The following is a 27,902-nucleotide window of genomic DNA, read 5'->3' on the forward strand; positions in this document are numbered from 1 at the left end:
AGACTGGATAAAGAAACACGATCCGTCTATATGCTGCCTACAAGAGACACACCTTAGACTTAGAGACACAAACAAACTAAAACTCAAAGGATGGAAAAAAATATATCAAGCAAACAATAAGCAAAAAAGAGCAGGAGTAGCAATATTAATTTCTGAAAAAATAGACCTTAAACTTAAATTCACCACAAAGGATAAAGAAGGACACTACATAATGATTAAACGGATAATTGATTTGGAAGACATGACCATATTAAATATTTATGCACCCAATGACAGGGCTGCAAGATACATAAAACAAATTTTAACAGAACTGAAAAGTGAGATAGACACCTCCACAAGTATAGTAGGAGACTTCAACACACCACTTTCGGAGAAGGACAGGACTTCCAGTAAGAAGCTCAATAGAGACACGGAAGACCTAATTGCTACAATCAACCAATTTGACCTCATAGACCTATACAGAACACTCCAACCAACAGCTGCAAAGTATACTTTTTTTTTCTAGTGCACATGGAACATTCTCTAGAATAGATCACATATTAGGTCATAAAACAAACCTTTGCAGAATCCAAAACATTGAAATATTACAAAGCATCTTCTCAGACCACAAGGCCATAAAAGTGGAAATCAATAACAGAAAAATCAGGGAAAAGAAATCAAATACTTGGAAACTGAACAATACCCTGCTCAAAAAAGACTGGGTTATAGAAGACATAAAGGAGGGAATAAAGAAATTCATAGAACGCAACAAGAATGAAAACACTTCCTATCAAAACCTCTGGGACACAGCAAAAGCAGTGCTCAGAGGCCAATTTATATCGATAAATGCACACATACATAGAGAAGAAAGAGCCAAAATCAGAGAACTGTCCCGACAACTTGAACAAATAGAAAGTGAGCAACAAAAGAATCCATCAGGCACCAGAAGAAAACAAATAATAAAAATTAGAGCTGAACTAAATGAACTAGAGAACAGAAAAACAATTGAAAGAATTAACAAAGCCAAAAGCTGGTTCTTTGAAAAAATTAACAAAATTGATAAACTATTGGCCAGAATTACTAAAGAAATACAGGAAAGGAAACAACTAACCCGAATAAGAGACAAGATGGGCCATATCACAACAGACCCAAATGAAATTAAAAGAATCATATCAGATTATTACAAAAAATTGTACTCTAACAAATTTGCAAACCTAAAAAAATGGATGAATTCCTAGAAAAACACTACCTACCTAAACTAACACAATCAGAAGTAGAACAACTAAATAGACCCATAACAAAAAAAGAGATTGAAAAGGTAATCGAAAAACTCCCAACAAAAAAAAAGCCCTGGCCTGGACAGCTTCACTGCAGAGTTCTACCAAACTTTCAGAGAAGAGTTAACACCACTACTACTAAAGGTATTTCAAAGCATAGAAAAGGATGGAATACTACCTAACTCATTCTATGAAGCCACCATATCCCTGATACCAAAACCAGGTAAAGACACAACAAAAAAAGAAAATTACAGACCTATAACCCTCATGAACATAGATGCAAAAATCCTCCACAAAATTCTAGCCCATAGAATTCAACAACATATCAAAAAAATAATCCACCACTTTTTTTTTTATGCAAGGCTGGTTTAGTATTAGAAAAACCATTAATGTAATCCACCATATAAATAAAACAAAAGACAAAAACCACATGATCTTATCAATTGATGCAGAAAAGGCATTTGACAAAGTCCAACACCCATTTATGATAAAAACTCTCACCAAAATAGGAATTGAAGGAAAATTCCTCAACATAATAAAGGGCATCTATACAAGGCCAACAGCCAACATCATTCTAAATGGAGAGAGCCTGAAAGCATTTCCCTTGAGAACGGGAACCAGACAAGGATGCCCTTTATCACCACTCTTATTCAACATTGTGCTAGAGGTTCTAGCCAGAGCAATTAGGCTAGACAAAGAAATAAAGGGCATCCAGATTGGCAAGGAAGAAGTAAAAGTATCTCTGTTTGCAGATGACATGATCTTATACACAGAAAACCCTAAGGAATCCTCCAGAAAACTACTGAAACTAATAGAAGAGTTTGGCGGAGTCTCAGGTTACGAGATAAACATACAAAAATCACTTGGATTCCTCTATATCAACAAAAAGAACATCGAAGAGGAAATCACCAAATCAATACCATTCACAGTAGCCCCCAAGAAGATAAAATACTTAGAAATAAATCTTACCAAAGATGTAAAAGACCTATACAAAAAAAATTACAAAGTACTAGTGCAAGAAACTAAAAGGGACCTACATAAGTGGAAAAACATACCTTATTCATGGATAGGAAGACTTAACATAGTAAAACTGTCTATTCTACCAAAAGCCATCTATACATACAATGCACTTCCTATCCAAACTCCAGTGACAGTTTTTAAAGTAACGGAGAAACAAATCATCAACTTCGTATGGAAGGTAAAGAAGCCCCGGATAAGTAAAGCATTACTGAAAAAAAAGAAGAAAGTGGGAGGCCTCACTCTACCTGATTTTAGAACATATTATACAGCCACAGCAGTCAAAACATCCTGGTACTGGTACAACAACAGGCACATAGACCAATGGAACAGAATTGAGAACCCAGATATAAATCCATCCACATATGAGCAGCTGATATTTGACAAAGGCCCAGTGTCAGTTAATTGGGGAAAAGATAGTCTTTTTAACAAATGGTGCTGGCATAACTGGATATCCATTTGCAAAAAAATGAAACAGGACCCATACCTCACGCCATGCACAAAAACTAACTCCAAGTGGATCAAAGACCTAAACATAAAGACTAAAACGATAAAGATCATGGAAGAAAAAATAGGGACAACGTTAGGAGCCCTAATACAAGGCATAAACAGAATACAAAACATTACCAAAAATGACGAAGAGAAACCAGATAACTGGGAGCTCCTAAAAATCAAACACCTATGCTCATCTAAAGACTTCACCAAAAGAGTAAAAAGACCACCTACGGATTGGGAAAAAATTTTCAGCTATGACATCGCTGACCAGCGCCTGATCTCTAAAATCTATATGATTCCGTTAAAACTCAACCACAAAAAGACAAACAACCCAATCAAAAAGTGGGCAAAGGATATGAACATGCACTTCACTAAAGAAGATATTCAGGCGGCTAACAGACACATGAGAAAATGCTCTCGATCATTAGCCATTAAAAATATATATATATATATATATATTTTTAGCCATTACAGAAATGTAAATTAAAGCTACGATGAGATTCCATCTCACTCCAACAAGGCTGGCATTAATCCAAAAGACAGAAAATAATAAATGTTGGAGGGGCTGCGGAGAGATTGGAACTCTTATACACTGCTGGTGGGAATGTAAAATGGTACAACCACTTTGGAAATCTATCTGGCGTTTTCTTAAAAAGTTAGAAAGAGAACTACCATACAACCCAGAAATCCCACTCCTCGGAATATACCCTAGAGAAACAAGAGCCTTTACATGAACAGTTATATGCACACCCATGTTTATTGCAGCACTGTTTACAATAGCAAAAAGCTGGAAGCAACCAAGGTGTCCATCAATAGATGAATGGTTAAATAAATTATGGTATATTCACACAATGGAATACTACGCATCGTTAAAGAACAGTGACGAATCTGTGAAACATTTCATAACATGGAGGAACCTGGAAGGCATTATGCTGAGTGAAAATAGTCAGATGCAAAAGGACAAATACTGTATAAGACCACTATTATAAGTTCTTGAGAAATAGTATAAACTGAGAAGAACACATTCTTTTGTGGTTAAGAGGGGGGGAGAGAGGGAGGGTGGGAGAGGGTTATTTACTGATTAGTTAGTAGATAAGAACTACTTTAGGTAAAGGGAAGGACAATACTCAATACAGGGAAGGTCAGCTCAACTGGACTGGACCAAAAGCAAAGAAGTTTCCGGGATAAACTGAATGCTTCGAAGGTCAGTGGAGCAAGGGCGGGGCTTTGGGGACTATGGCTTAAAGGGACTTCTAAGCCAATTGGCATAATAAACTCTATTATGAAAACATTCTGCATCCCACTTTGAACTGTGGCGTCTGGGGTCTTAAATGCTAACAAGTGGCCATCTAAGATGCATCAATTGGTCTCAACCCACCTGAAGCAAAGCAGAATGAAGAACACCAAGGTCACACAATAACTATGAGCCTAAGACAGAAAGGGCCACATGAACTAGAGACTTACATCATCCTGAGACCAGAAGAACTAGATGGTGTCCGGCCACAACTGATGACTGCCCTGACAGGGAGCACAACAGAGAACTCCTGAGGGAGCAGGAGAACAGTGGGATGCAGACCCCAAATTCTCATAAAAAGACCAGATTTAATGGTCTGACTGAGACTAGAAGAATCCCGGTGGTCATGGTCCCCAAACCTTCTGTTGGCCTAGGACAGGAACCATTCCCGAAGACTACTCATTAGACATCGAAGGGACTGGACAATGGGTTGGAGAGAGATGCTGATGAAGAGTGAGCTACTTGTATCAGGTGGACACCTGAGACTGTATTGGCATCTCCTGTCTGGAGGGGAGATGGGAGGGTAGAGAGGGTTAGAAACCGACAAAACGGTCACGAAAGGAGAGACTGGAAGGAGGGAGCAGGCTGACTCATTAGGCGTAGAGTAAATGGGAGTATGTAGTAAGGTGTATATAAGCTTATATGTGATAGACTGACCTGATTTGTAAACTTTCACTTAAAGCACAATAAAAATTATTTCAAAAAAAATAAATAACCTTCCCTCCAACACTGCTGAGCAGTCTTGGCAGCAGCAGTCCCAACTGTGCCCTTCCTTGTGCAATGAAATAAAGGCACCTTTCCACTCTCCCACCTTGGTCTCTCGTTTATTGGCTGCGATGTGATTGTAAAAACTGTAATTGTAGAAGTAATTGTCAAAGAGTAGACTAAGGGGAAGGCACTGCTGGACTCGAGTACAGTGGTCCAACCCAAAGTCCTTGAATCTTTTGCTATACTGACACTTCACAAGGCTCAGGGAACGGGCATAATCTTCTCTCAGTTAAATTTTATCAGACATCAGGAAGGGTGAAGCGAGATGGCTTTTGGAGAACCTGACCAGATCAGATGAACACCAGCAGCAGATGGAAATGGCTGGTACCTGATTAACTTCACCCTTACTCTTTTGCCCTATTGAAGGACTAGTTGTTAACAACAATTGTTTTGGACTGGTGAAATGATTGGGCGGGAGAAGTTAATCCTTCAAGTGAAAAAAGGCCAATGGCTAGAAGAGCTGCGAGTGGACTGCAGTGCAATGAATTGCTTGATACAGCCCTTCTAGCCATGGTCTTTGTGATTCACACACAATGATTGACTGGGACTATGTAAATAAGGTATATGGAATCTCAATAAAGGCACTGGTCAGTTCTAACATCCTGGTAGGCTTAAAATGAGCCATCCGAGAGGCAGGCGGGGAGGATCTCACCACCAGCAGGATCCAGGACTGGAGCGCAACCTTTGGACCTGGGAACCCCGCACTGAAAAGCTCCGGGAACCAGGAGACCAAGTAAGAGCTGTAACATCAAAGACGGCAAGATATGGTGGCACAGAAACAGCAGCAGCAGAGGTAGGAGACAGCGTGATGGGCTTCCTGGGCCCACGGAGTGAGAAAGCTGAGCGCCTTCAGGCAGAAGGCTTGTTGTCAGAGTAGGGTGCCCCCAAGCACTTCGTGGAGCTAGGTTTGCCAAGGAGCTGGAGCTGAATGCCTTCGGGCCAGGGCTTACTAGTGGAGTGGGGTGCCTCTGGGCACTTAGCAGCAGAGCTAAAAAAGCTTTGTAACACTTGCCCAAGCAAGGCAGAGGCTGAGGGGCCAAAAGTGTACCCAACCAAGGCAGAGTCCAATGGGCCACAGAGAGGCGGGCCTACAGGCACAGCTGAGAAGAGGCTGCTCAGATAGAAGAATTGTATCCTGAGCATTCCTGAGCCTGAATTGTAACCTCTTACTTCCGTAATAAACCCTATAATCATAGGAAAAAAATTATTGCCTATAATAGCCAAAAACTGGAAATAACTTCATGTACAATGAAAGGAAACTGTTAAGTAAATTATAGAATATCAACTCATTAAACTATTATGAAGATATTAAAATAGTAATCATGAATACTATGAAGAAACTTGGAAAATATTTATGATGTATTAAATGAAAAAGCAGATTAAAAATTATATGCAATCCAATTTCAGCTATATTAATTATTTTATATATGGACACAATGAAAAGATAATACACAAGTTTTCTAAAAGGTTGTGCTATTTGCTACCAAATGATAGCAAAAATCAAAGTACTTCACAAAAGAAACAGAAGAAAAGATAAACAGATCTAGAAGACCCCAAAATCTGAATCACACATTAAAAGCAAAGAAGTTGTGATTTCTTGATGTACTTCCAACACAAAGTGTACTTCTAACCTAAAATCATCAAAATTACTCACCACATTCTAAAAATTTATCCTTCAGCACACATAAAGATTTTCATTTCCTAGAAAAATAATATTAACAACCAGACTGCAACAAATTTATAGATTAAAAAAAATGATTGAACAAAATTAACATTAATAACATGAATTGGGAATGATAAAAATGTGTTCTTTATGCAAAAAGCACATCTTGCTATTAGTACAAATGTGTGAAATATTCTACTTTTCTAGTGCTCCCGGGAAAAATTAAGAAAGAAATACATTAACATAAATCCAGATCATAAAAAAAGAAGAAAATTAAAAGAAGGAACTTTTGAAATACCTATTATGTTGACTCTTCCTGGAGCTCGAACATAAAACTTGGGAATGGATCCAAATTTAGAGTTAAACATCTCTTTCAGCTTCAGCAATCTGAAAACAAGAGCAGAATATTTCAGAATATCAGTTAACAGAGAATTCATAAGATATACACACATATATTTCATATACTAAAAACTAGCTGTCATTAATTCTTCCTAAAAAATAAAAGCAAAACCTTCTGACACTTCCTTGAAAGCCCCAGAACAATATATTAGCATCCTAAACAACACAAGAATATAGCCAAGCCATGCCTCCCATCATACACAAAACCAAATTCAAAATGGGTTGGGGGCCCAAATATGTGCAAACTGAAACCATAAAATTTTAGAAGAAAAAGCAGGGACAACACTGTCAGGCCCACCTTTTAACAATGGATTATCTAGAATAATAATAAAAGCAAAAACAGCAAAAGACAAAATAATAAATAGGACCTCATAAAAATTATCATATTTTACCTCCTGAAATGGTTGAAAGTCAACTAATTCTTTTTGGTACGGTGACTCTGTGTATTCCCTCCATCTTCTTTTGATGCTTCCTGCATCATTCAATATGTTCCCTATAAAATCTTTCAATATTTCAACTGGAGGCTTAAAATTTTTCTTCAGTTCCTTCAGCCACCATAAAAAGCCCAAGCCAATCTCCTTTCCTGGCTCTTTGATGCCATTTTTGGACCAGCTTGGGAGGCCCACCCTGCTCTCCCCAGAAAGCCTCGTGATGTCAGTAACAAATCTCGTCAGAGCCTCTTGGTGTGTGTGTGGCAACATCAGTCTCAACATGAGAGCCAAATTTTTGGGTGGGGGTTTATCCTGGGACTACTGGATGACCACAACAGAAATCCTAGAGTAAATGGAGCATTTCCTAGGAAAACACAGCTTTAAAAATAGACAAAGTTGTCAAAGAACCACCCTACAGATAGGCATCAAGCCCAGATATTTTCACAAGGGAATTCTATCCAAGCAGGAAACTCCAGATAGCCCACATATGCCCTAAGTTATTCCAGACCCAAACCAAACCAAACCCAGTGCCGTCGAGTCGATTCCGACTCATAGCGACCCTATAGGGCAGAGTAGAACTGCCCCATAGGGTTTCCAAGGAGCAGCTGTTGGATTTGAACTGCTGACTTTTAGTTAGCATCCGTAGCTCCTAACCACTATGCCACTAGGGTTTCTACTTATAACTATAGAAACCCAAATTAAAATTATACTGATATACTGTCAGATTGGTGAAATTTAAAAATATGACAACACATTCTGTTGGTGAGGTTCCGCGGAAACAGGCTGCTTCGTACATTGCTGTTGGGATTGCAAATTGCTACGACATTTTTAGAGGAGAATTTGGCAATATCTAATTAATACACATATGCATTTATTTTGACCCAGCAATGCTAAATCAAAGAACTTACCCTGAAGATATACCTCCAATAATATGAAAAACATATGCATTGCAGAATTGTTTATTATTGTAAAATATTGGAAACAACCTAAGTGCTCTTATATAGAAGAATATTTGAGTAAGTTATGGTATATTTACAAAATGAAGTACAGGCAGTCCCCGGGGTTATGAATGTCCAATTTATGTAACAACCTGTAGTTACCAACCAAGCCCCATGAAGCCTATCAGGAAAAAAATGACTCGGTGTTTGGGGGCCCAGGTTCCCAGGACCAGCCCTGTTTCTCCCACGTGTGCAGGTGCCTGCTGGCGGCCGGCGTCTGCTGCGACAGAGTCCACCCAGCCGCGGCCCCAAGCAATGAGCAGAGAGTCACATACACCCACCTCCCTTGGACCTCGGAAAGGGCCAGCCCCACTGTCCAGTGCCTCAAGCACTGGAGCTCCGCTCTGCATGGCGGGCCTGCAGATTAGATACCACTGTACCTAACTGTTATGATTTAGGTACAAATTCCACTTAAAGATAGATTTAGGAATGGAATTCATTCGAAATCCAGGGACTGGCTGTGCTAGGAAACTATGGAAAAAAGAACAAGGAAGAGTTTCTAGAAATTGTTATCAAGTGATTTGCAGAATACTGTTAGAAGTGCCTTTGTGGAGTCGCTGGACCAGCACTCCAATTCCATGTTTATTGAAGGAATGAACCTCAGAAGAGCATGCATTCAGCTTGGCTGCATTATAAGCAAAACACAGAGGTATTTAAGAAGCAGAGTGGGTACAGATAACAACTTCATATCAAAGCAATGGCAGGAAAGGAGGTGAAATTTACCAGGGTGGCAATTATCTGTGAAACTTTCTTTACATCTGTTCCTAGTCTAACACAAATCTCTCATACTTGATACATTTTAACTAATGCAATATTTCTTAAATGAAAAGTATATACGATTTTGACATGAAAGTTTAGTGACAAGGAAGTTAGTGATATAATTGCAGCTGGGCCAACTTAATTAAAATCTTTGGATACAGAAATGACCTTTAGTTAGGAAAGTGTAAATAAATTCTGCTTATTTAGCTGAGAGATGAGATAGTGTCTAGGCGCTTGCTGACAAACTTCTTTAAGGTAGTTAAAACAAGGTGTTTATCTATAAAGCCAAAAAACCATTACCATTGAGTTGATTCCAATCCATAGCAACCCTCTAGGACAGAGTAGAACTGCCCTATAAGGCTTACCAGGGAACAGCTGGTGGATTAGAACTGCTGACTTTCGGGTAGCAGCTGTAGCTCTTAATCACTACAGCACTAGGGCTCTTTATGTTTACTGATAGGCTCTAATTTAACAACTCGATGAAGCTTTTTCTAAGGCTAGCTACAGGAACATTCTTAATATAACAAATACGATTGAGCCTTGTTTTTCAAACAGCAACTTTAACAGAAGCCTAGAGATTATCAGGAAACCCTGCTGGCACAGTGGTTAAGCGCTATGGCTGCTAACCAAAAGGCTGGCAGTTTGAATCCACTAAGCACTCCTTGGAAACTATACAGGGCAGTTCTACTCTGTCTTATACGGTCACTATGAATCAGAATCAAGTTGACGGCAGTGGGTTAGACATTACCAGGAACGCTGGTGGTGTAATGGTTAAGAGATAGGGCTGCTAACCAGAAGGTCTGCAGTTCAAATCTACCAGCTGCTCCTTGGAAATCCTATGGGACAGTTGTACTTTGTTCCATAGGGTCTATATGAGTAGGAATCGACTTGATGGTGATGGATTTGGTTTGTTGGTTTTAATAGTTATCGGGAGCCCTGGTGGCACAGTGACTAAGAACTCAGTTGCTAACCAAAAGATTGGCAGTTTGAAATCACCAGCCACTCCTTGGAAACCCTATGGGGCAGTTCTACCCTGCCCCATAGGGTTGCTATGAGTTGAAATCAACTCAATAGCAACAGGTTTAATGGCTATCAGGACTGTAGAAGAAAAACTCCCAGTTTAATTTCTGAATGGAGTGCTTAATTTTAATTCTGAAATCTCCCCCAAATGAATCTCCCCAATTAGGCATCTCAAAATTTCAAAGTTCTTCACACAAAAGCAAAGCATTGTTTCTACAGAGAAGCCTAGACACATGAACATCCCAGCAGCAATGAGCATACCTAGTACCCAGAAATGCGAGATCCTTAAAGAAATGGCTGACTCTAGAGCTGAGGAGAAAAAGGACAATATGAACCTGGAATATCATGCGGTGCCGGAAACTAAGGAAGTGACAGGTCAGATGGACACAGGACACTGTCTGAGGAGGCCCCCACTGCCCACATCTGGAACAATTTGAGTATCAAAATTAAAAATAATAATGGTAATAGATTATAATCCACAGAATAAAATAAGAATCTCTAAGTCGATACTGATATAAATAAATGAAGGAAAATGAAAAATGCTTCCTTAGAGCAGAATCCCAACTAATAAATGCAAAAGGTCTGACAGAATTAGAAAACCACCATTTGGTGGCCATCATAGTAATAACTGATCAGGCAAGAGTAATCAATGATTGCTAAAATTAGTAAATGAAAGTTTGGTAAGAAACAGGATATTGACTTCCAGCCAACATGGTGCCATAGAGAGAAGCACCAGGCCATTCCTCCACATCGAAGGCCCAAAAACCTAAGTAAAACGGAGACAAAAACCAATCCTGGAACACAAACTGTCAAATGAAGAGATAAAGAACTCAGCCAGGCACTGAATGGAATAAGAAACTGACAGAGAACAGAGAGCAAGAAGAGGTACGTGCAGAGGGCCCCTATGGGCTAACACAGCGTGGATTAGCCATCTCGGAATCCTGTCGGAGATCAGTGGACAGGGAGCACAGGAAAGCACCTTCACGGCGCTCTCAGCACGAGACAGAACCGATAGCCAGCGATACACCCTTTCCCACACTCCATCCGCTCCCCACTGCTCTAACTCCACGCTTCCTGGCTGGCAGTGGTAGCTCAGCCTGCCAGGAAGTGCAGTGTTTGTGTGGCTTTAGTTCGCCCCAGCCACACTGGAAATCGGCAGACAAGGAGTACTGGAAAGCAGCTCCGGGAAGTTCCCAGCAGGAGACAGAGCACTCAGTAACCCCAACCCTTCCTCCCCCGACCCCTAGGTCTCCTCTGCTTCCCGCAGGCCACAGTCTCTTAGCCAGAAGGCAATCGCTTCGGCCCTCGGCCACTTGGATTCACCCTGCCCACACTGGCTGGCTCCCTGAGTGTCATTTTTCTGTTGCTGATGCTGCTTTTTTCCATTTCTTTTGGTTACTTCCGTGCCTCCAACAACCTCCCACTCTTTTCTCGTAAACGTCTGGCTCCGTGTGCCATCTTTGCTTCTTCCTCAAAGGCTGTGAAGTGCCACTCACCTGGGAAACCATTCACATGGCCCACAACACCATGCTCATGGGATCCTTGTGGCTTTTTTTTTTTTTTTGCTTTGTATTGTTTTCCTCTGTTTTTTTCTTTTTGCAGCTTAGGAGGCCCTTCTACCCAGCTGCACTGCATGGCTTCGAAGACACTTCCCCAGTCTCTGCAGCTGCATTGGTGGGATCTCTAGGAGCATCTTTCTTTCTTTCTCTCTCTCTCTCTCTATCCCTCCCTCTCTCCCTCCCTCCCCCTCTCTCTCCCTCTCCCTCCCCCTCTCTCTCCCTCTCCCTCTCTCTCCCTCTCCCTCTCTCTCCCTCCCCCTCCCCCTCCCCTCCCTCTCTCTCTCCTTCCCTCCCTCTCTCCCCACCTCTCCCTCCCTCTCTCTCTCCCTCCTTCTCTCTCTCCCTCCCTCCCTCTCCCTCTCCCTCTCTCTCTCTTTTCTCTCTTTTTTTTTTTATCTTTTTTCCTTCTGTATTTCTTCATTTCTCAGTTCACCTCTCTATACCATACCTTCTTTTCCTGTCTCCTGAATACCTGGTGCTGCATGACATCTATACCCCCTCTAGCCAGGATATACTGGGTAGACTGGGAGCCACTTCCCCAGTCTCATAGCTACACCAGTGAGACCCCTCGGGCCTTTTCCTTTCTTTCTATTACTCCAAATTTTTATTGAGTTACTATTTTTTTCTTTATCCCTTTTTCTTTTTGTTTTTCTCCATTTATTGGTTTCTCATCTCTCCACTCCAATGACAAGCTCCCTTAGCACTCTTTATCTTTGCCTCCTGTTTCTCTCCCCTCTATCTCCTCTTTCCCATAACCATACTAGCTCCACACATCACAACCTCCCCCCTCTTTCCTGCCTGCCTGCACCATCGCAGAACATCACACAATCGAGCGGCACAGGCACGGCCTACCGGAGCTGGCCCAGCACTGATTCCTGCCATGCCCTGTCAGCACAAGTTGTTGTTGTTGTTGTTAGGTGCCGTCGAGTTGGTTCCAACTCATAGCGACCCTATGCACAACAGAACGAAAAACTGCCCGGTCCTGAACCATCCTTACAATCGTTGCTATGCTTGAGCTCATTATTGCAGCCACTATGTCAATCCACCTCATTGATGGTCTTCCTCTTTTCCACTAACCCTGTAATCTGCCAAGCATGATGTCCTTCTCCAGGGACTGATTCCTCCTGACAACATGTCCAAAGTATGTAAGATGCAGTCTCGCCATCCTTGCTTCTGAGGAGCATTCTGGTTGTACTTCTAAGACAGATTTGTTCATTCTTTTGGCAGTCCATTGTATATTCAATATTCTTCGCCAACACCACAATTCAAAGGAGTCAATTCTTCTTCGGTCTTCCTTATTCATTGTCCAGACTTCACACGCATATGATGCGATTGAAAATACCATGGCTCAGGTCAGGTGCACCTTAGTCTTCAAGGTGACCTCTTTGCTCTTCAACACTTTAAAGAGGTCCTTTGCAGCAGGTTTCCCCAATGAAATGCATCTTTTGATTTCTTGACTGCTGCTTCCATGGGTGTTGATTGTGGATCCAAGTAAAATGAAATCCTTGACAACTTCAATCTTTTCTCCGTCCGTTTATCATGATATTGGTCATTGGTCCAGTTGTGAAGATTTTTGTTTTCTTTATGTTGAGGTGCAATCCATACTGAAGGCTGTGGTCTTTGATCTTCCTTAGTAAGTGCTTCAAGTCCTCTCCACTTTCAGCAAGCAAGGTTGTGTCATCTGCATAACACAGGTTGTTAATGAGTCTTCCTCCAATCCTGACGCTCCGTTCTCCTTCATACAGACCACCTTCTCGTATTATTTGCCCAGCATACAGATTGAATAGGTATGGTGAAAGGATAAACCCTGACGCACACCTTTCCTGACTTTAAACCAATCAGTATCCCCTGGTTGGTTCTGTCCGAACAACTGTCTCTTGATCTATGTAAAGGTTCCTCATGAGCACAATTAAGTGTTCTGGAATTCCCATTCTTCCCAGTGTTATCCATAATTTCTTAAGATCCACACAGTTAAACGCCTTTGTGTAGTTAATAAAACACAGGTCAACAACCCTCTCGTATTCTCTGCTTTCAGCCAGGATTCATCTGACATCAGCAATGATATCCCTGGTTCCACATCCTCTTCTGAAACTGGCCTGAATTTCTGGCAGTTCCCTGTCAATATACTACTACAGCCACTTTTGAAAGATCTTCAGCAAAATTTTGCTTGCGTGTGATATTAATGATATTATTCTATAATTTCCACATTCGATTGGATCACCTTTCTTGGGAATAGGCATAAATATGGATCTCTTCTGGTCAGTTGGCCAGGAAGCTGTCTTCCATATTTCTTGGCACATATGAGTGAGCACCTCCAGTGCTGCATCTGTTTGTTGAAACATCTCAATATTCCATCAATTCCATCCCTGGTGGCATAGTGGTTAAGTCCTACGGCTGCTAACCAAAAGGTTGGCAGTTCAAATACACCAGGCACTCCTTGGAAACTGTACGGGGCAGTTCTACTCTATCCTATAGGGTCGCTGTGAGTCAGAATCGACTCAACAGCAGTGGGTTTTTTGGTTTGTTTTTTGCCAGTGCCTTCCGAGCAGCTTGGGCTTCTTCCTTCAGTACCATCGGTTCCTGATCACATGCCACCTCTTGAAACAGTTGAACATCAACTAATTCTTTTTGGTATAATGACTCTGTGTATTCCTTCCATCTTCTTTTGATGCTTCCTGCATTGTTTAATATTTTGCGCATAGAATCCTTCACTATTGCAACTCGAGGCTTGAATTTTTCTTCAGTTCTTTCAGATTGAGAAATGCTGAGCGTGTTCTTCCCTTTTGGTTTTCCATCTCCAGCTCTTTGCACATGTCATTATACTTTACTTTGACTTCTTGAGATGCCCTTTGAAATCTTCTGTTCAGTTCTTTTGCTTCATTAATTCTTCCTTTTGCTTTAGCTGCTCGATGCTCAAGAGTAAGTTTTAGAGTCTCCTCTGACATCCTTCTTGGTTTTTTCTTTCTTTCCTGTCTTTTCAATGACCTCTTGATTTCTTCATGGATGATGTCCTTGATGTCATTCCACAACTCGTCTGGTCTTCGGTCACTAGTGTTCAATGTGTCAAATCTATTCTTCAGATGGTCTCTAAATTCAGGTGGATGTACTCAAGTTCATATTTTGGCTCTCATGAACTTGCTCTGATTTTCTTCAGTTTCAGCTTGAACTTGCATATGAGCAATTGATGGTCTGTTCCACAGTCGGCCCCTGGCCTTGTTCTGACTGATTATATTGAGCTTTTCCATCGTCTCTTCCCACAGATGTGGTCAATTTGATTTCTTTGTGTTCCATCTGGCGAGAGCCATGTGTATAGTCACTGTTTATGTTGGTGAAAGAAGGTATTTGCAATGAAGACGTCGTTGGTCTTGCAAAATCCTATCATTCAATCTCCGGCATTGTTTCTATCACCAAGGCCATATTTTCCAACTACTGATCCTTCTTCACTTCCAACTTTTGCATTCCAATCACCAGTAACTATCAATGCATCTTGATTGCATGCTTGATCAATTTCAGACTGCAGAAGCTGATTAAAAAAAAAAAAAAAAAACCTTCAATTTCTTCATCTTTGGCCTTAGTGATTGGTGCATAAATTTGAATAACAGTCATATTATCTGGTCTTCCTTGTACGCGTATGGATATTATCCCATCACTGACAATGTTGTACTTCGGGATAGATCTTGAAACGTTCTTTTTGACAATGAATGCAACACCATTCCTCTTCAAGTTGTCGTTCCTGGCATAGTAGACTATATGATTATCCAATTCAAAATGGCCAATACCAGTCCATTTCAGCTCACTAATGCCTAGGATATCGATGTTTCTGTGTTCCATTATATTTTTGACAATTTCCAATTTTCCTAGATTCATACTTCGTACATTCCAGGTTCCAATTATTAATGGATGTTTGCAGCTGTTTCTTCTCATTTTGAGTCGTGCCACATCAGCGAACGAAGATCCCGAAAGCTCTACTCCACCTACGTCATTAAAGTCAACTCTACTTTGAGGAGGCAGCTCTTCCCCAGTCATTGTTTGAGTGCTTTCCAACCTGGGGGGCTCATCTTCAAGCACTATACCAGGCAATGTTCTGCTGCTATTCATAACGTTTTCACTGGCTAATGCTTTTCAGAAGTAGACTGCCGGGTCCTTCTTCCGAGTCTGTCTTAGTCTGGAAGCTCAGCTGAAACCTGTCCTCCGTGGGTGACCCTGCTGGTATCTGATTACCAGTGGCATAGCTTCCAGCATCACAGCAACATGCAAGCCCCCACAGTACAACAAACTGACAGGCACTAGTGCATAGCACAACAACGCTTCCCAGCCCCTCCCCTTCAGCTGGACCTGCTCTGCTGCAACATATCTCAGTTACTAGCCCTGACCATTAAACAAGGAGGTGAAAAGTATCATAACCACAGATGAGAAAACAAAAAAGAACACACAGCCAGCCTGCTCAGAAATAACAAAATGAAACAAAAAAGCAGGATGGAACAAACAGATCTACAATCAATAAACAAAGAAAATACCTATTGAATGCCCTGAAGACAGCAGACAATATCAAAACATAAAAAGAAAACAGGACAGGATGGTTCCAGTAGGCATCCAAAATAAAACACCAGATGACTTTCCAGTAGAACAAAAGGCACTAAAACTACCTGACAGGGAATTCAGACCTCTTATATATATATTTTTTTTTATTATTTATTTAGAGATATCCAAGAGTTGAAGCAAAAAACTGATAAAAATGAGGAAAAAATTGACAAATTCATGGAAAATGCAGACCAAAAAATGGAAAAATTTTGGAAAACAATACAAGAGCAAAATGCCAAAACAAACTCACAACTAGAAATCATACAAAAACAACAATTAGAAATCTAAAAGATAAACATCACGATTTCCCAAATGGACAGTGTCATAGAAGGGCTGAGGAGCAGGTTTGAAATGATGGAAGACAGGGTCAGCGAAACTGAAGACAAATACTTGGATATAACTCTGTTTGAGGAAAAATTCAAAAAAAAAAAAAAAAAAAGAATGAAGGAAAATGAAGAAACCCTGAGAATTATGTCAGATACAATCAAAAGCAAAAATTTGTGAGCGATCAGCATTCCAGAACAGAGGGAGAAAACAGAAAACACAGAGAGGATCATTAAAGAACTGCTGACAGAAAAGTTCCCTAATGTCATGAAAGATGCAAAGCTGATATCCAAGAAGCTCAATGAATCCCATATAGGATAGACCCCAAAAGAAAATCACAAAGGAATATCATAATCACACTTGCTAAAACCAGAGACAAAGAAAAAGTCCTGAGAGCAGCTCAAGAAAAACGAAAGGTCACATACAGAGGAGAAACAGTAAGGCTAAACTCTGATTATAAAGCAAAAACCATGCAGTCAAGAAGACAATGGGATGACATACATAAAACCTTGAAGGAAAAAAACTGCCAACCAAGAATAGTATATCCTGCAAAACTCTTATTCAAATATGGTGGTAAAATTAGAACATTTTCAGGTGAGCAGAAATTAAGAGAATATGTAAGAACTAAACCAAGCTTACAAGAATTATTAAAGGGAGTCCTTCAGTCTGAGAACAAACGACATGAGACCACAACCTGAATCTGGGACACAAGATTGTACCACCAGACACCAACCTAGGAAATGAACTCTCAAGGACTATCCAAAACCAAAAGAATTACAACAGGGAACCAGAGAGGTTAATCAGTAAATGACAACAACAGCAGAAAAATAAAAGAGGGAAAAACAGTGCAGGTATAGAACTATCCAATGGAAAGGAAGGCAAGGCAATACCAGGTAATAATATACTGGTTCAAATCTAAAAAGATAAGGATAAATTTCAAGGTAACCACAAATAAAATTAACAAATCTACTCATCAAAGTAAAGAAGAAAAACAAAGTCTCAATAAAAACAAAATCTACGAAAACAAAAGAAACCTACAAACAAAAGGAATTCAGCACAGGAGAGTAAGAAGAGCAAAGAAAATGTCAGCACCACATAAAAAACCGCTACAAAATGACAGCAATAAACTCACACCTAACAATAATTACACTGAATGTAAATGGCCTAAATGCACCCATAAGGAGACAAAGAATGGATAAAAAAACAGGATCCATCAATCTGCTATCTACAAGAGATACACCTTAGGAAAAAAGATGTAAATTTATTAAAAATCAAAGGATGGAAAAAATATATATCAAGCAAATGACTACCAAAAAAGAGCAGGAATGTCAATACTAATCTCAGATAAAATAGATTTTAAAACAAAATCGACCATCAAAGACAAGGAAAGGCACTATATAATGATTAAAGGGACGATCCGTCATGAAGACTTAACCATAAATAAACATCTACACACCCAATGACAGGGCTCCAAAATACATAAAACAAACTCTAACAGCACTGAAAACAGAAATTGACAGTTCCACAATAATAGTAGAAGGCTTCAGCACATCACTCTCAGTAAAGGGCAGAACATCTAGAAAGAAACTCAACAAAGATACAGAAGAGCTAAAGGGTACAATCACCCAACTTGACCTCGTAGACATATATAGAACACTCCACCCAACAGCTGCGAAGTACACATTCTTTTCCAAAGCACATGGAACATTCTCCAGAATAGATCACATCTTACACCACGGAGCAACCCTCAACAAAATCCAAAACACTGAGATAATACAAAGTATCTTCTCTGACCACAGTGCCATCCAAGTGGAAATTAACAACAGGAAGAACAAGGACAAAAAATCAATTACATGGAACTGAATGATGCCTTGCTTAAAAACCACTGGGTAACAGAAGAAACCAGAGATGGAATCAAAAATTCCTAGAATCAAACAATAATGAAAACACAACATACAAAAAAACCTTTGGGACACAGCAAAGGCAGTCTTCAGAAGTCAATTTATAGCAATACATGCTCACATCAAAAATGACGAAATGGAAAAAATCAAAACATTAGCTACACATCTTGAACAAATTGAAAGTGAACAGAAAAAGAAGCCCACAGCCACCAGAAGAAAGGAAGTAATAAAAATCAGAGCAGAAATAAATGAAATAGAGAAGAGAAAAGCAATAGAAAGAATCAACAAACCCAAGAGTTGGTTCTTTGAAAGGATCAAAAAGATCAACAAACCGCTGACTGAACTGACAAAAGAAAAACAGGAGAGAGCACAAATAACCCAAATAAGAAATGAAATGGGAGACATTAAAACAGACCCAACTGAAATAAAAACGATCATGACAGAGTATTATGAAAAACCATACTCCAACAAATTTGAAAACATAGAGGAACTAGACAAATTTCTAGAAACGCACTACCTACACAAACTAATACAAAATGATGTTGAAAATCTGATCATACCTGTAACAAGAGAAGAAATTGAAAAGGTAATTTAAAAAAAAAAAAAAAAACTCCTAACAAAAAAAAAGCCCTGGCCTAGATGGCTTCACTGGAGAATTCTACCAAACATTCAGAGAAGACCTTACACAACTAATACTCAAACTATTTCATAACATGAAAAAGGAATATTTCCAAATTCATTCTATGATGCCAACATAACCTTGATACTGAAACCAGGTAAAGACACAACAAAAAAAGAAAATTACCAATCTCTCTCATGAATATAGATGCAAATATTTTCAACAAAATTCTAGCCAACAGAATTCAGCATCATATCAAAAAAATAATACACCACAACCAAGTGGGATTCATACCAGGTATGCAAGGATGGTTTAACATTAAAATCAATCAATGTAATCCACCACATAAAAAAAAGGAAAGAAAAGAATCACACGATCACCTCAATTGATGCAGAAAAGGCATTCAACAAAGTTCAACACCCATTCCTGATAAAAACTCTCAATAAAATAGGTATGGAAACTCTGGTGGCATAGTGCTTAAGTGCTTCGGCTCCTAAACAAAAGATCAGCAGTTCAAATCCACCAGGCACTCCTTGGAAGCTCTAAGGGGTAGTTCTACTCTGTCCTACAGGATCACTATGAGTCAGAATTGACTCAATGGCAACAGGTTTAAAATAGATATACAAGGGAAATTTCTCAATATAATGATGGGCATCTATGCAAAACCAATGCCAACATCATTCTTAATGGAGAGAGGCTGAAAACATTCTCCTGGAGAACAGGAACAAGACAAGGATACCCTTTATCACCACTCCTATTTAACATTGTGCTGAAAGTCCTACCTAGAGCAGAAAGGCAAGAAAAATAAATAAAGGGCATCCAAATCAGTAATGAAGAAGTAAAACTGTCCCTATTTGTGGATGATATGATACTGTACATAGAAAACCCAAAAGCCTCCACGAGAAAACTACTGGAACTAATAGAAATATTCAGTAGAGTAGCATGATACAAGACAAACATAAAAAAATCAGTTGGATTCTTATATACCAATAAATAGAACGATGAAAAGAAAATCACAAAAACAATACCATTTATAATAGCCCCTCAAAAAATAAAATACTTACGAATAAATCTAACCAGGGATGGAAAGGACCTATACAAAGAAAACTACAAAACACTACTACAAGAAACCAAAAGAGATCTGCATAAATGGAAAAACATACCATGCACATGGATAGGTAGACTCAACATTGTGAAAATGACAATTCTACCCAAAATGATTTACAAATACAATGCAAGCCCGATGCAAATCCTTGAAGAAATGGAAAAACTTATCATTAATTTTATATGGAAAGGAAAGAAGCTCTGGATAAGTAAAGAAGAATACAGTAGGTGGACTCACACTACCTGACCTCAGAATCTACTATACAGCTACGGTAGTCAAAACAGCCTGGTACTTGTACAGCAAAAGACACACTGACCGGTGGAACAGAATTGAGAATCCAGATATAAATTCATCCACCTATGGCCACCAGATCTTTAACAAGGGCCCAAAGTCCATCAATGCGGAAAAGACAGTCTTTTTAACAAATGGTGCTGGCAAAACTGGATGTCTATGTGGAAAAAAAATGAAACAGAACCCATACCTCACACCATGTACAAAAACTAATTCAAAATGGATCAAAGACCTAAATATAAAGCCAAAAACTATGAAGTTCATAGAAGAAAAACACTAGAGGTCCTAACACAGGCATTAACAGGATATAAACCAGAACCAACAACACACAAACTCCAGAAGATAAGCTAGGTAACTGGGATCTTGTAAAAATTAAACACTTACGTTCATCAGAAGACTTCACCAAATGAGAAAAAAGAGAATCTACAGACTGGGAAAAAACTTTTCGCTCTTACAAATCAGGCAAAGGTCTAATCTCTAAAATCTACAAGAAAATCCAATACCTCCACAACAAAAAGACAAATAATCCAATGTAAAAATGGGCAATGGAAATGAACAGACACTTCACCAAAGAAGACATTCAAGTGGCCAGGAGACACAGGAGGAAACCCTTGTGATTACCGGCCATTAGAGAAATGCAAATCAAAACTAAAGTGAGATACCATCTCACCCCAGCATTACTGGCATGAACCAAAATATAGGAAAAAACAAATGTTGGAGGGGTTTCAGGAAGATCTGAACTCTTATGCACTGCTGGTGGGATTGAAAAATGATACATGCATTTTGAAAAACGATATGGCACTTCCTTAGAAAGCTAATAAAAGAAATACCATATGGTCCAGCAATCCCAGTGAAATAAGAGTCGTCACATGAATAGACATATGCACATCCATGTTCATTGCAGCATTGTTCACAATAGCAAAAAAAAATGGAAAAGGCTAGATGCCCATCAACAGATGAATGGACAAACTGTGGTACATACACACAATGGAGTATGACGCAACAATAAAGAACAATGATGAATCTGTGAAGCATCTGATAATATGGATAAATCTGGAGGACATTATGCTGAGTGAAATAAGTCAATCACAAAAGGACAAATATTGTATGAGACTACTACTGTACAAACTCATGAAAAGGTTTACACACAAAAGGAAACAATCTTTGATGCTTACGAGGCAGGGGAGAGGTTGGGACGGCAAAGCACTAAATAGACAGTAGATTAGTGGGAACTTTGGTGAAGGGTAAGACAGTACACAATACTGGGGAAGCCAGCACAACTTGTATAAGGAAAGGTCATGGAAGCTCCATAGACACGTCCAAACTCCCTGAAGAACAGGGTTGCTGGACTGAGAGCTGTGAGGTCCGTGGTCTCTGGGAACATCTAGCTCAACTGGCATAACATAGGAAAATGTTCTACATTCTACTTTGGCGCGTAGCACCTGGGGTCTTCAAAGCCTGTGAGCAGCCATCTAGGATACTCCACTGGTCTCGCCCCTTCAGGGGAAAGGAATAATGAAGAAAACTAAAGATACAAGAGAAAGATTAGACCAAAGGACTAACTGACCATATCCACCACGGCCTCTACCAGACTGAGTCCAGAACAACTAGATGGTGCCCAGCTATCACCACTGACTGCTGTGACATGGATCACAATAGAGGGTCCTGGACAGAGCTGGAGAAAAATGTAGAACAAAACTCTAACTCAAAAAGAAAGACCAAACTTGCTGGCCTGACAGAGACTGGAGAAACCTTGAGAGTATGGCCCCTGGACACCTTTTCAGCCCAGTATTGAAGTCAGTCCTGAGGTTCACCCTTCAGCCGAAGATTGGACAGGCCCATAAAACAAAACGAGACTGAAGGGGTACACCAGCCCAGGGGCAAGGACTAGAAGGCAGGAGCAGACAGGAAAGCTGGTAATAGGGAACACAAGGTTGAGACTGAATAGGTATGGTGAAAGGATACAACCCTGAGGCACATCTTTCCTGACTTTAAACCACTCAGTGCCTCCTTGTTCTGTCCAAACAACTGCCTCATGATTTATGTAAAGGTTCCTCAGGAGCACAATTAGGTGTTCTAGAATTCTCATTCTTCATAATGTTCTCCATAATTTATTACAATCCACACAGTCAAATACCTTTGCACAGTCAATAAAACATAAGTAAAAATCCTTCTGATATTCCCTGCTTTCAGCCAGGATCCATCTGACATCAGCAATGATATCCCTGGTTCCACGTCCTCTTCTGAAACTGGCCTGAACTTCTGGCAGTTCCCTGTCAATATACTGCTGCAGCCGTTTTTGAATGATCTTCAGCAAAATTTTGCTTGCATGTGATATTAATGATAAAATATTGTTCTATAATTTGCACATTCAGTTGGATCACCTTGCTTGGGAATAGGCATAAATATGGATCTCTTCCAGTCAGTTGGCTAGGAAGCAGTCTTCCATATTTCTCGGCATAGACAAGTAAGCACCTCCAGCACTGCATCTGTTTGTTGAAACATCTCAATTGATATTCCATCCATTCCTAGAGCCTTCTTTTTCACCAATGCCTTCAGAACAGCTTGGACTTCTTCCTTCAGTACCATCGGTTCCTGATCATATGCCACCTCTTGAAATGGTTGAACACTGACTAATTCTTTTTAGTGTAATGACTCTGTGTATTTCTTCCACTTCTTTTGATACTTCCTGTGTCACTTAATATTTTCCCCGTAGAATCCCTCACTATTGCAACTCAAGGCTTCAATTTTTTCTTCAGTTCTTTCCACTTGAGAAATGCCAAGCATGGTCTTCCCTTTTGATTTTCTATCTCCAGCTCTTTGCACATGTCATTGTAATACTATACTTTGTCTTCTTGAGCCACCCTTTGAAATCTTCTGTTCAGTTCTTTTACTTCATCATTTCTTCCTTTTGCTTTAGCTGCTCGATGCTCAAGAGTAAGTTTCAGAGTCTCCTCTGACATCCATCTTGGCCTTTTCTTTCTTTCCTGTCTTTTCAATGACCTCTTGCTTTCTTCATGGATGATGTCCTTGATGTCATTCCACAACTCATCTGGTCTTTGGTCATTAGTGTTCAACGCATCAAATCTATTCTTGAGATGGTCTCTAAATTCAGGTGGGATATACTCAAGGTCATACTTTGGCTCTCGTGGACTTGCTTTGATTCTTTTCAGTTTCAGCTTGAACTTGCACAGGAGCAATTGATGGTCTGTTCCACAGTTGATCCCTGGCCCTGTTCTGACTGATGATGTTGAGCTTTTCCATCATCTCTTTCCACACATGTAGTCAATTTGATTCCTGTGTATTCCATCTGGCACGTTCCAGGTGTACAGTTGCCATTTCTGTTGGTGAAAAAACGTATTTGCAATGAAGAAGTCGTTGGTCTTGCAAAATTCTATCATTCGATCTCCAGCACTGTTTCTATCACCAAGGCCATATTTTCCAACTACTGATCCTTTTTCACTTCCAACTTTTGCATTCCAATCACCAGTAACTATCAATGCATCCTGATTGCATGTTTGATCAATTTCAGACTGCAGAAGCTGATAAAAAAAAAACCTTCAATTTCTTCATCTTTGGCCTTAGTGGTTGGTGTGTAAATTTGAATAACAGTCATATTAACTGGTCTTCCTTGTAGGCGTATGGATATTATCCTATCACTGACAGTGTTGTACTTCAGGATAGATTTTGAAATGTTCTTTTTGATGATGAATGCAACACCATTCCTCTTCAAGTTGTCATTCCCAGCATAGTAGACTATATGATTGTCCAGTTCAAAATGGCCAATGCCAGTCCATTTGAGCTCACTAATGCCTAAGATATTGATGTTTATGTGTTCCATTTAAAGTAATCCACGAAGCTGGACTATATGAAGAAGATTGATGCATCAGGATTGGAGGAAGACTCATTAACAACCTGCATTATGCAGATGACACAACCTTACTTGCTGAAAGTGAAGAGGACTTAAAGCACTTACTAACCTACCAACTTACTAATGAAGATCAAAAACCACAGCCTTCAGTATGGATTACACTTCAACATAAAGAAAACAAAAATCCTCACAACTGGACCAATAAGCATCATTATGATAAACAGAGAAAAAATTGAAGTTGTCAAGGATCTCATTTCACTTGGATCCACAGTCAAAACCCACGGAAGCAGCAGTCAAGAAATCAAAAGATACATTGCATTGGGCAAATCTGCTGCAAAGGACCTCTTTAAAGTGTTGAAAAGCAAAGACGTCACCTTGAAGACTAAGATGCACCTGACCCAAGCCATGGTATTTTCAATCATATCATATGCATGTGAAAGCTGGACAGTGAATTAGGAAGACAGAAGAAGAACTGACGCCTTTGAATTGTGGTGCTGGCGAAGAATATTGAATATACCATGGACTGCCAAAAGAATGAACACTTCTGTCTTGGAAGAAGTACAGCCAGAATGCTCCTTAGAGGCAAGGATGGCGAGACTGCATCTTACATATTTTGGACAAGTTGTCAGGAGGAATCAGTTCCTGGAGAAGGGCATCATGCTTGGCAAAGTAAGGGTCAGCAAAAACGAGGCAGACCCTCCAGGAGATGGACTGACACAGTGGCTAAAACAATGAGCTCGAGCATAACAACGATTGTAAGGATGGCATGGGATCAGGCAGTGTTTCGTTCTGTTGTGTATAGGGTCGCTGTGAGTTGGAACCAACTCGAGGGCACCTAACAACAACAACAACTAGGTTGAGAAGGGAGAGTGCTGACATGTCGTGGGGTTGTTAACCAATGTTATAAAACAATATGCATACTGTTTAATAAGAAACTAGTTTGTTCTGTAAACCTTCATCTAAAGTACAATTAAAAAAAAAAAAGAAAGAGGATATTAACACTCTCAAAGTACCTCACCAAAAGATACGTTTTAATGACAAAAGAGACAATACTAACTTTACAGTGGCAAAACTAGGCAGATGCCTCCTTAACAAACTGATCCAGGTTAATTAATATCATTGCTAAATGAGACAAGTAGACATCATGTGCCTTTATGACACACTGAGGAAACAAAATCACTTTTGTAGTATTCTACAATACCTGAATCTAATAATGAAGAAATATTAGATAAAGTCTACTAAAGGAGAAAAAAAAATTTTTAAACATAATCATGACTCATATTCAGATATAAAATGAACATGTATTACAGATTTTATTTATCTCATTAATTAATAAGAGAATCAGTAAGATTTTATAACCAGTTCAAAGGAAAATCCAAAGTACCACCCAAAACCCATTGCCATCTAGTCTATTCCGACTCATAGCAACCCTATAGGTCAGAGAAGAACTGCCCCATAGTTTCCAAGGGGCAGCTGGTGGATTCCAACTGCCATCCTTTTGGTTAGCAGCATGAGCTCTTAACCACTGAGTCACCAGGGCTCCAAGGTACCACCCACATACAGTCAATTTCCTGATTTTGATCAATACGCTCTGGTTCCCTAAGAGAATGTCTCTTTTTTAGAAAACACACTCAAGTATTTAAGGTTAGCAGCAGCATGTCTTTAACTTAATCTCAAACTATTGAGGAAAAATACATATAACTTATTGAGAGAGAATGATAAAGCAATGTAGTAAAATGTTAACATTTGGGGAATCTGGGAGACAGTATACAGCAATTTTTTTTTTACTATTATTTGACTTTTCCATAAATCTAAAATTATTTCAAAATAAAGTTTTGTTTTGTTTTTTTAAAGAAGAAATATTACCTTATGCTTCACTAGGTTCTCTGTTTGTTAAGATTAATGATAGTACCTGGCCTTGAGGAGTATAAAAGTACAGCAGAAGAAAAAGACAGGTTAAAAAAAAAATTACCATACAAAGTAATAAGTGGCCGTGCCAAACAAATACAGCCCTTTCGGAGTACAAAGAATGGGAACCCCCGTGGCGCAGTGGTTAAGAGCTTGACTGCTGCTACCCAAAAGGCTGGCAATTCAAATCCACCAGCAGCTCCTTGGACAACTACAGGGAAGTTCTACTCCGCCCTATAGACTTGCTATGAGTTGGAATCCACTTGATGGTAACAGGTGAATGGGTGAGAGAACGTGGGTAGTAGACAAATGCGTAAGGGGGAAAGTGCATTAGAGGCCATCACCCATCTGTCAGTTTGTCCTGCTGGGGTGATCTGCATTGTTGCCACAATGCTGGAAGCTATGCCACTGGTATTTCAAATACCAGCAGTCACCCACCTGTAGACAAGTTTTAGGAGAACTTCTAGATTAAAACAGACTAGGAAGAAAGACCTAGCAATCTACTTCTGAAAATCAGATAATGAAAATCCTATGGATTATAACAGGATATTGTCCAATACAGTTCTGGGAGATGAGCCCCCTTAGATTGGAAAGCACTCAAAATACACCGTAGCCACTGCAACCGAATTGAGCACACCCGCGATCTTGAAGACGGCACAGCACCAGGGCACACCCGCGATCTTGAAGATGGCACAGCACCAGGGCACACCCGCGATCTTGAAGATGGCACAGCACCAGGGCACACCCGCGATCTTGAAGATGGCACAGCACCAGGGCACACCCGCGATCTTGAAGATGGCACAGCACCGGCAACACCTTGTTCTGTTGTACAGGGGTCACCTCGAGTCTGAGCCAACTTGACAGCAACTAACAGCAACAATGCATTACAGAAGGCTCCCTGAAGAGGCAACAGTTTGGTTGAATTTTAAAGGATGATGTCAAAGTAGGGTGAGACAAAGAATTCCAGGCAAATAGGGTGAAAAGGATCAGATTGTTACACTCAGAAAATTACTAGTAATTAGATGAGAAAGCGGGGTAAGAGCCTGGGAGGTAATCAAACCCAGATCTTCAATGATCGTATGCACCATGTTGAAGGATGGGGCCCTTAACACAGAGGCAGTGGGTGTGTTTAAGGATGGAATGATATCATCAGTTTTGCATTTGATTAAGTTCACTGAGAAGAGTATGGAAGATAGGTTGTAGGAGAGCAGAGCAGCAAGAGCTCTCACGGGAGGCTATTGTAGTACACCTAGACAGAAATGCTGAGGATACGTTAGTGGTGGATACAAAGAAGAAAGTCAAATCAACAGGAATTAGTGGCCAATTAAATGTAGGAAAGGGGGAGAAGAACACAATACCTCCCAGTTTTCTGGGCTTAGATACTCTGCTAACCTCTACAGGATTTAATGCTGTTTCTGCCTATAAAAACCACATACAGGTGAAAAGTTCAAATTCTACTGAATCTGAACTCTTAAAAATTAGATTTATAAGCTCTGCAAACAGAAGCAGAGTGAAGTGTTAACAGCAGAGTCAGAATGAGTTTCCTAGAATGTGTTTTAATAAAATGATTTTGAGTTATCAAACTTTGTGTCATTTTCCCAGACTAGTTCAGGAAGATAGCCTATTCCTGATAGCTGCTCCTT

At 39.9% G+C, this 27,902-nt stretch overlaps 1 protein-coding gene across 4 annotated transcripts in view; it reads right to left on the reverse strand.

Annotated features, from left to right (window-relative positions):
* The window catches only part of GALK2 (galactokinase 2), a 223,618-nt gene that overhangs the window by 190,383 nt on the left and 5,333 nt on the right, over positions 1–27,902 (reverse strand). For all 4 annotated transcript variants that reach the window (XM_064291988.1, XM_064291986.1, XM_064291987.1 and 1 more), the window contains exon 2: positions 6,792–6,880. In XM_064291988.1, the coding sequence (XP_064148058.1) occupies positions 6,792–6,880 (89 nt within the window). The remainder of the gene's footprint in view (positions 1–6,791; positions 6,881–27,902) is intronic.

This window comes from Loxodonta africana, chromosome 10 (assembly GCF_030014295.1).
Source record: "Loxodonta africana isolate mLoxAfr1 chromosome 10, mLoxAfr1.hap2, whole genome shotgun sequence".
In the NCBI taxonomy this organism is placed as follows: domain Eukaryota; kingdom Metazoa; phylum Chordata; class Mammalia; order Proboscidea; family Elephantidae; genus Loxodonta; species Loxodonta africana.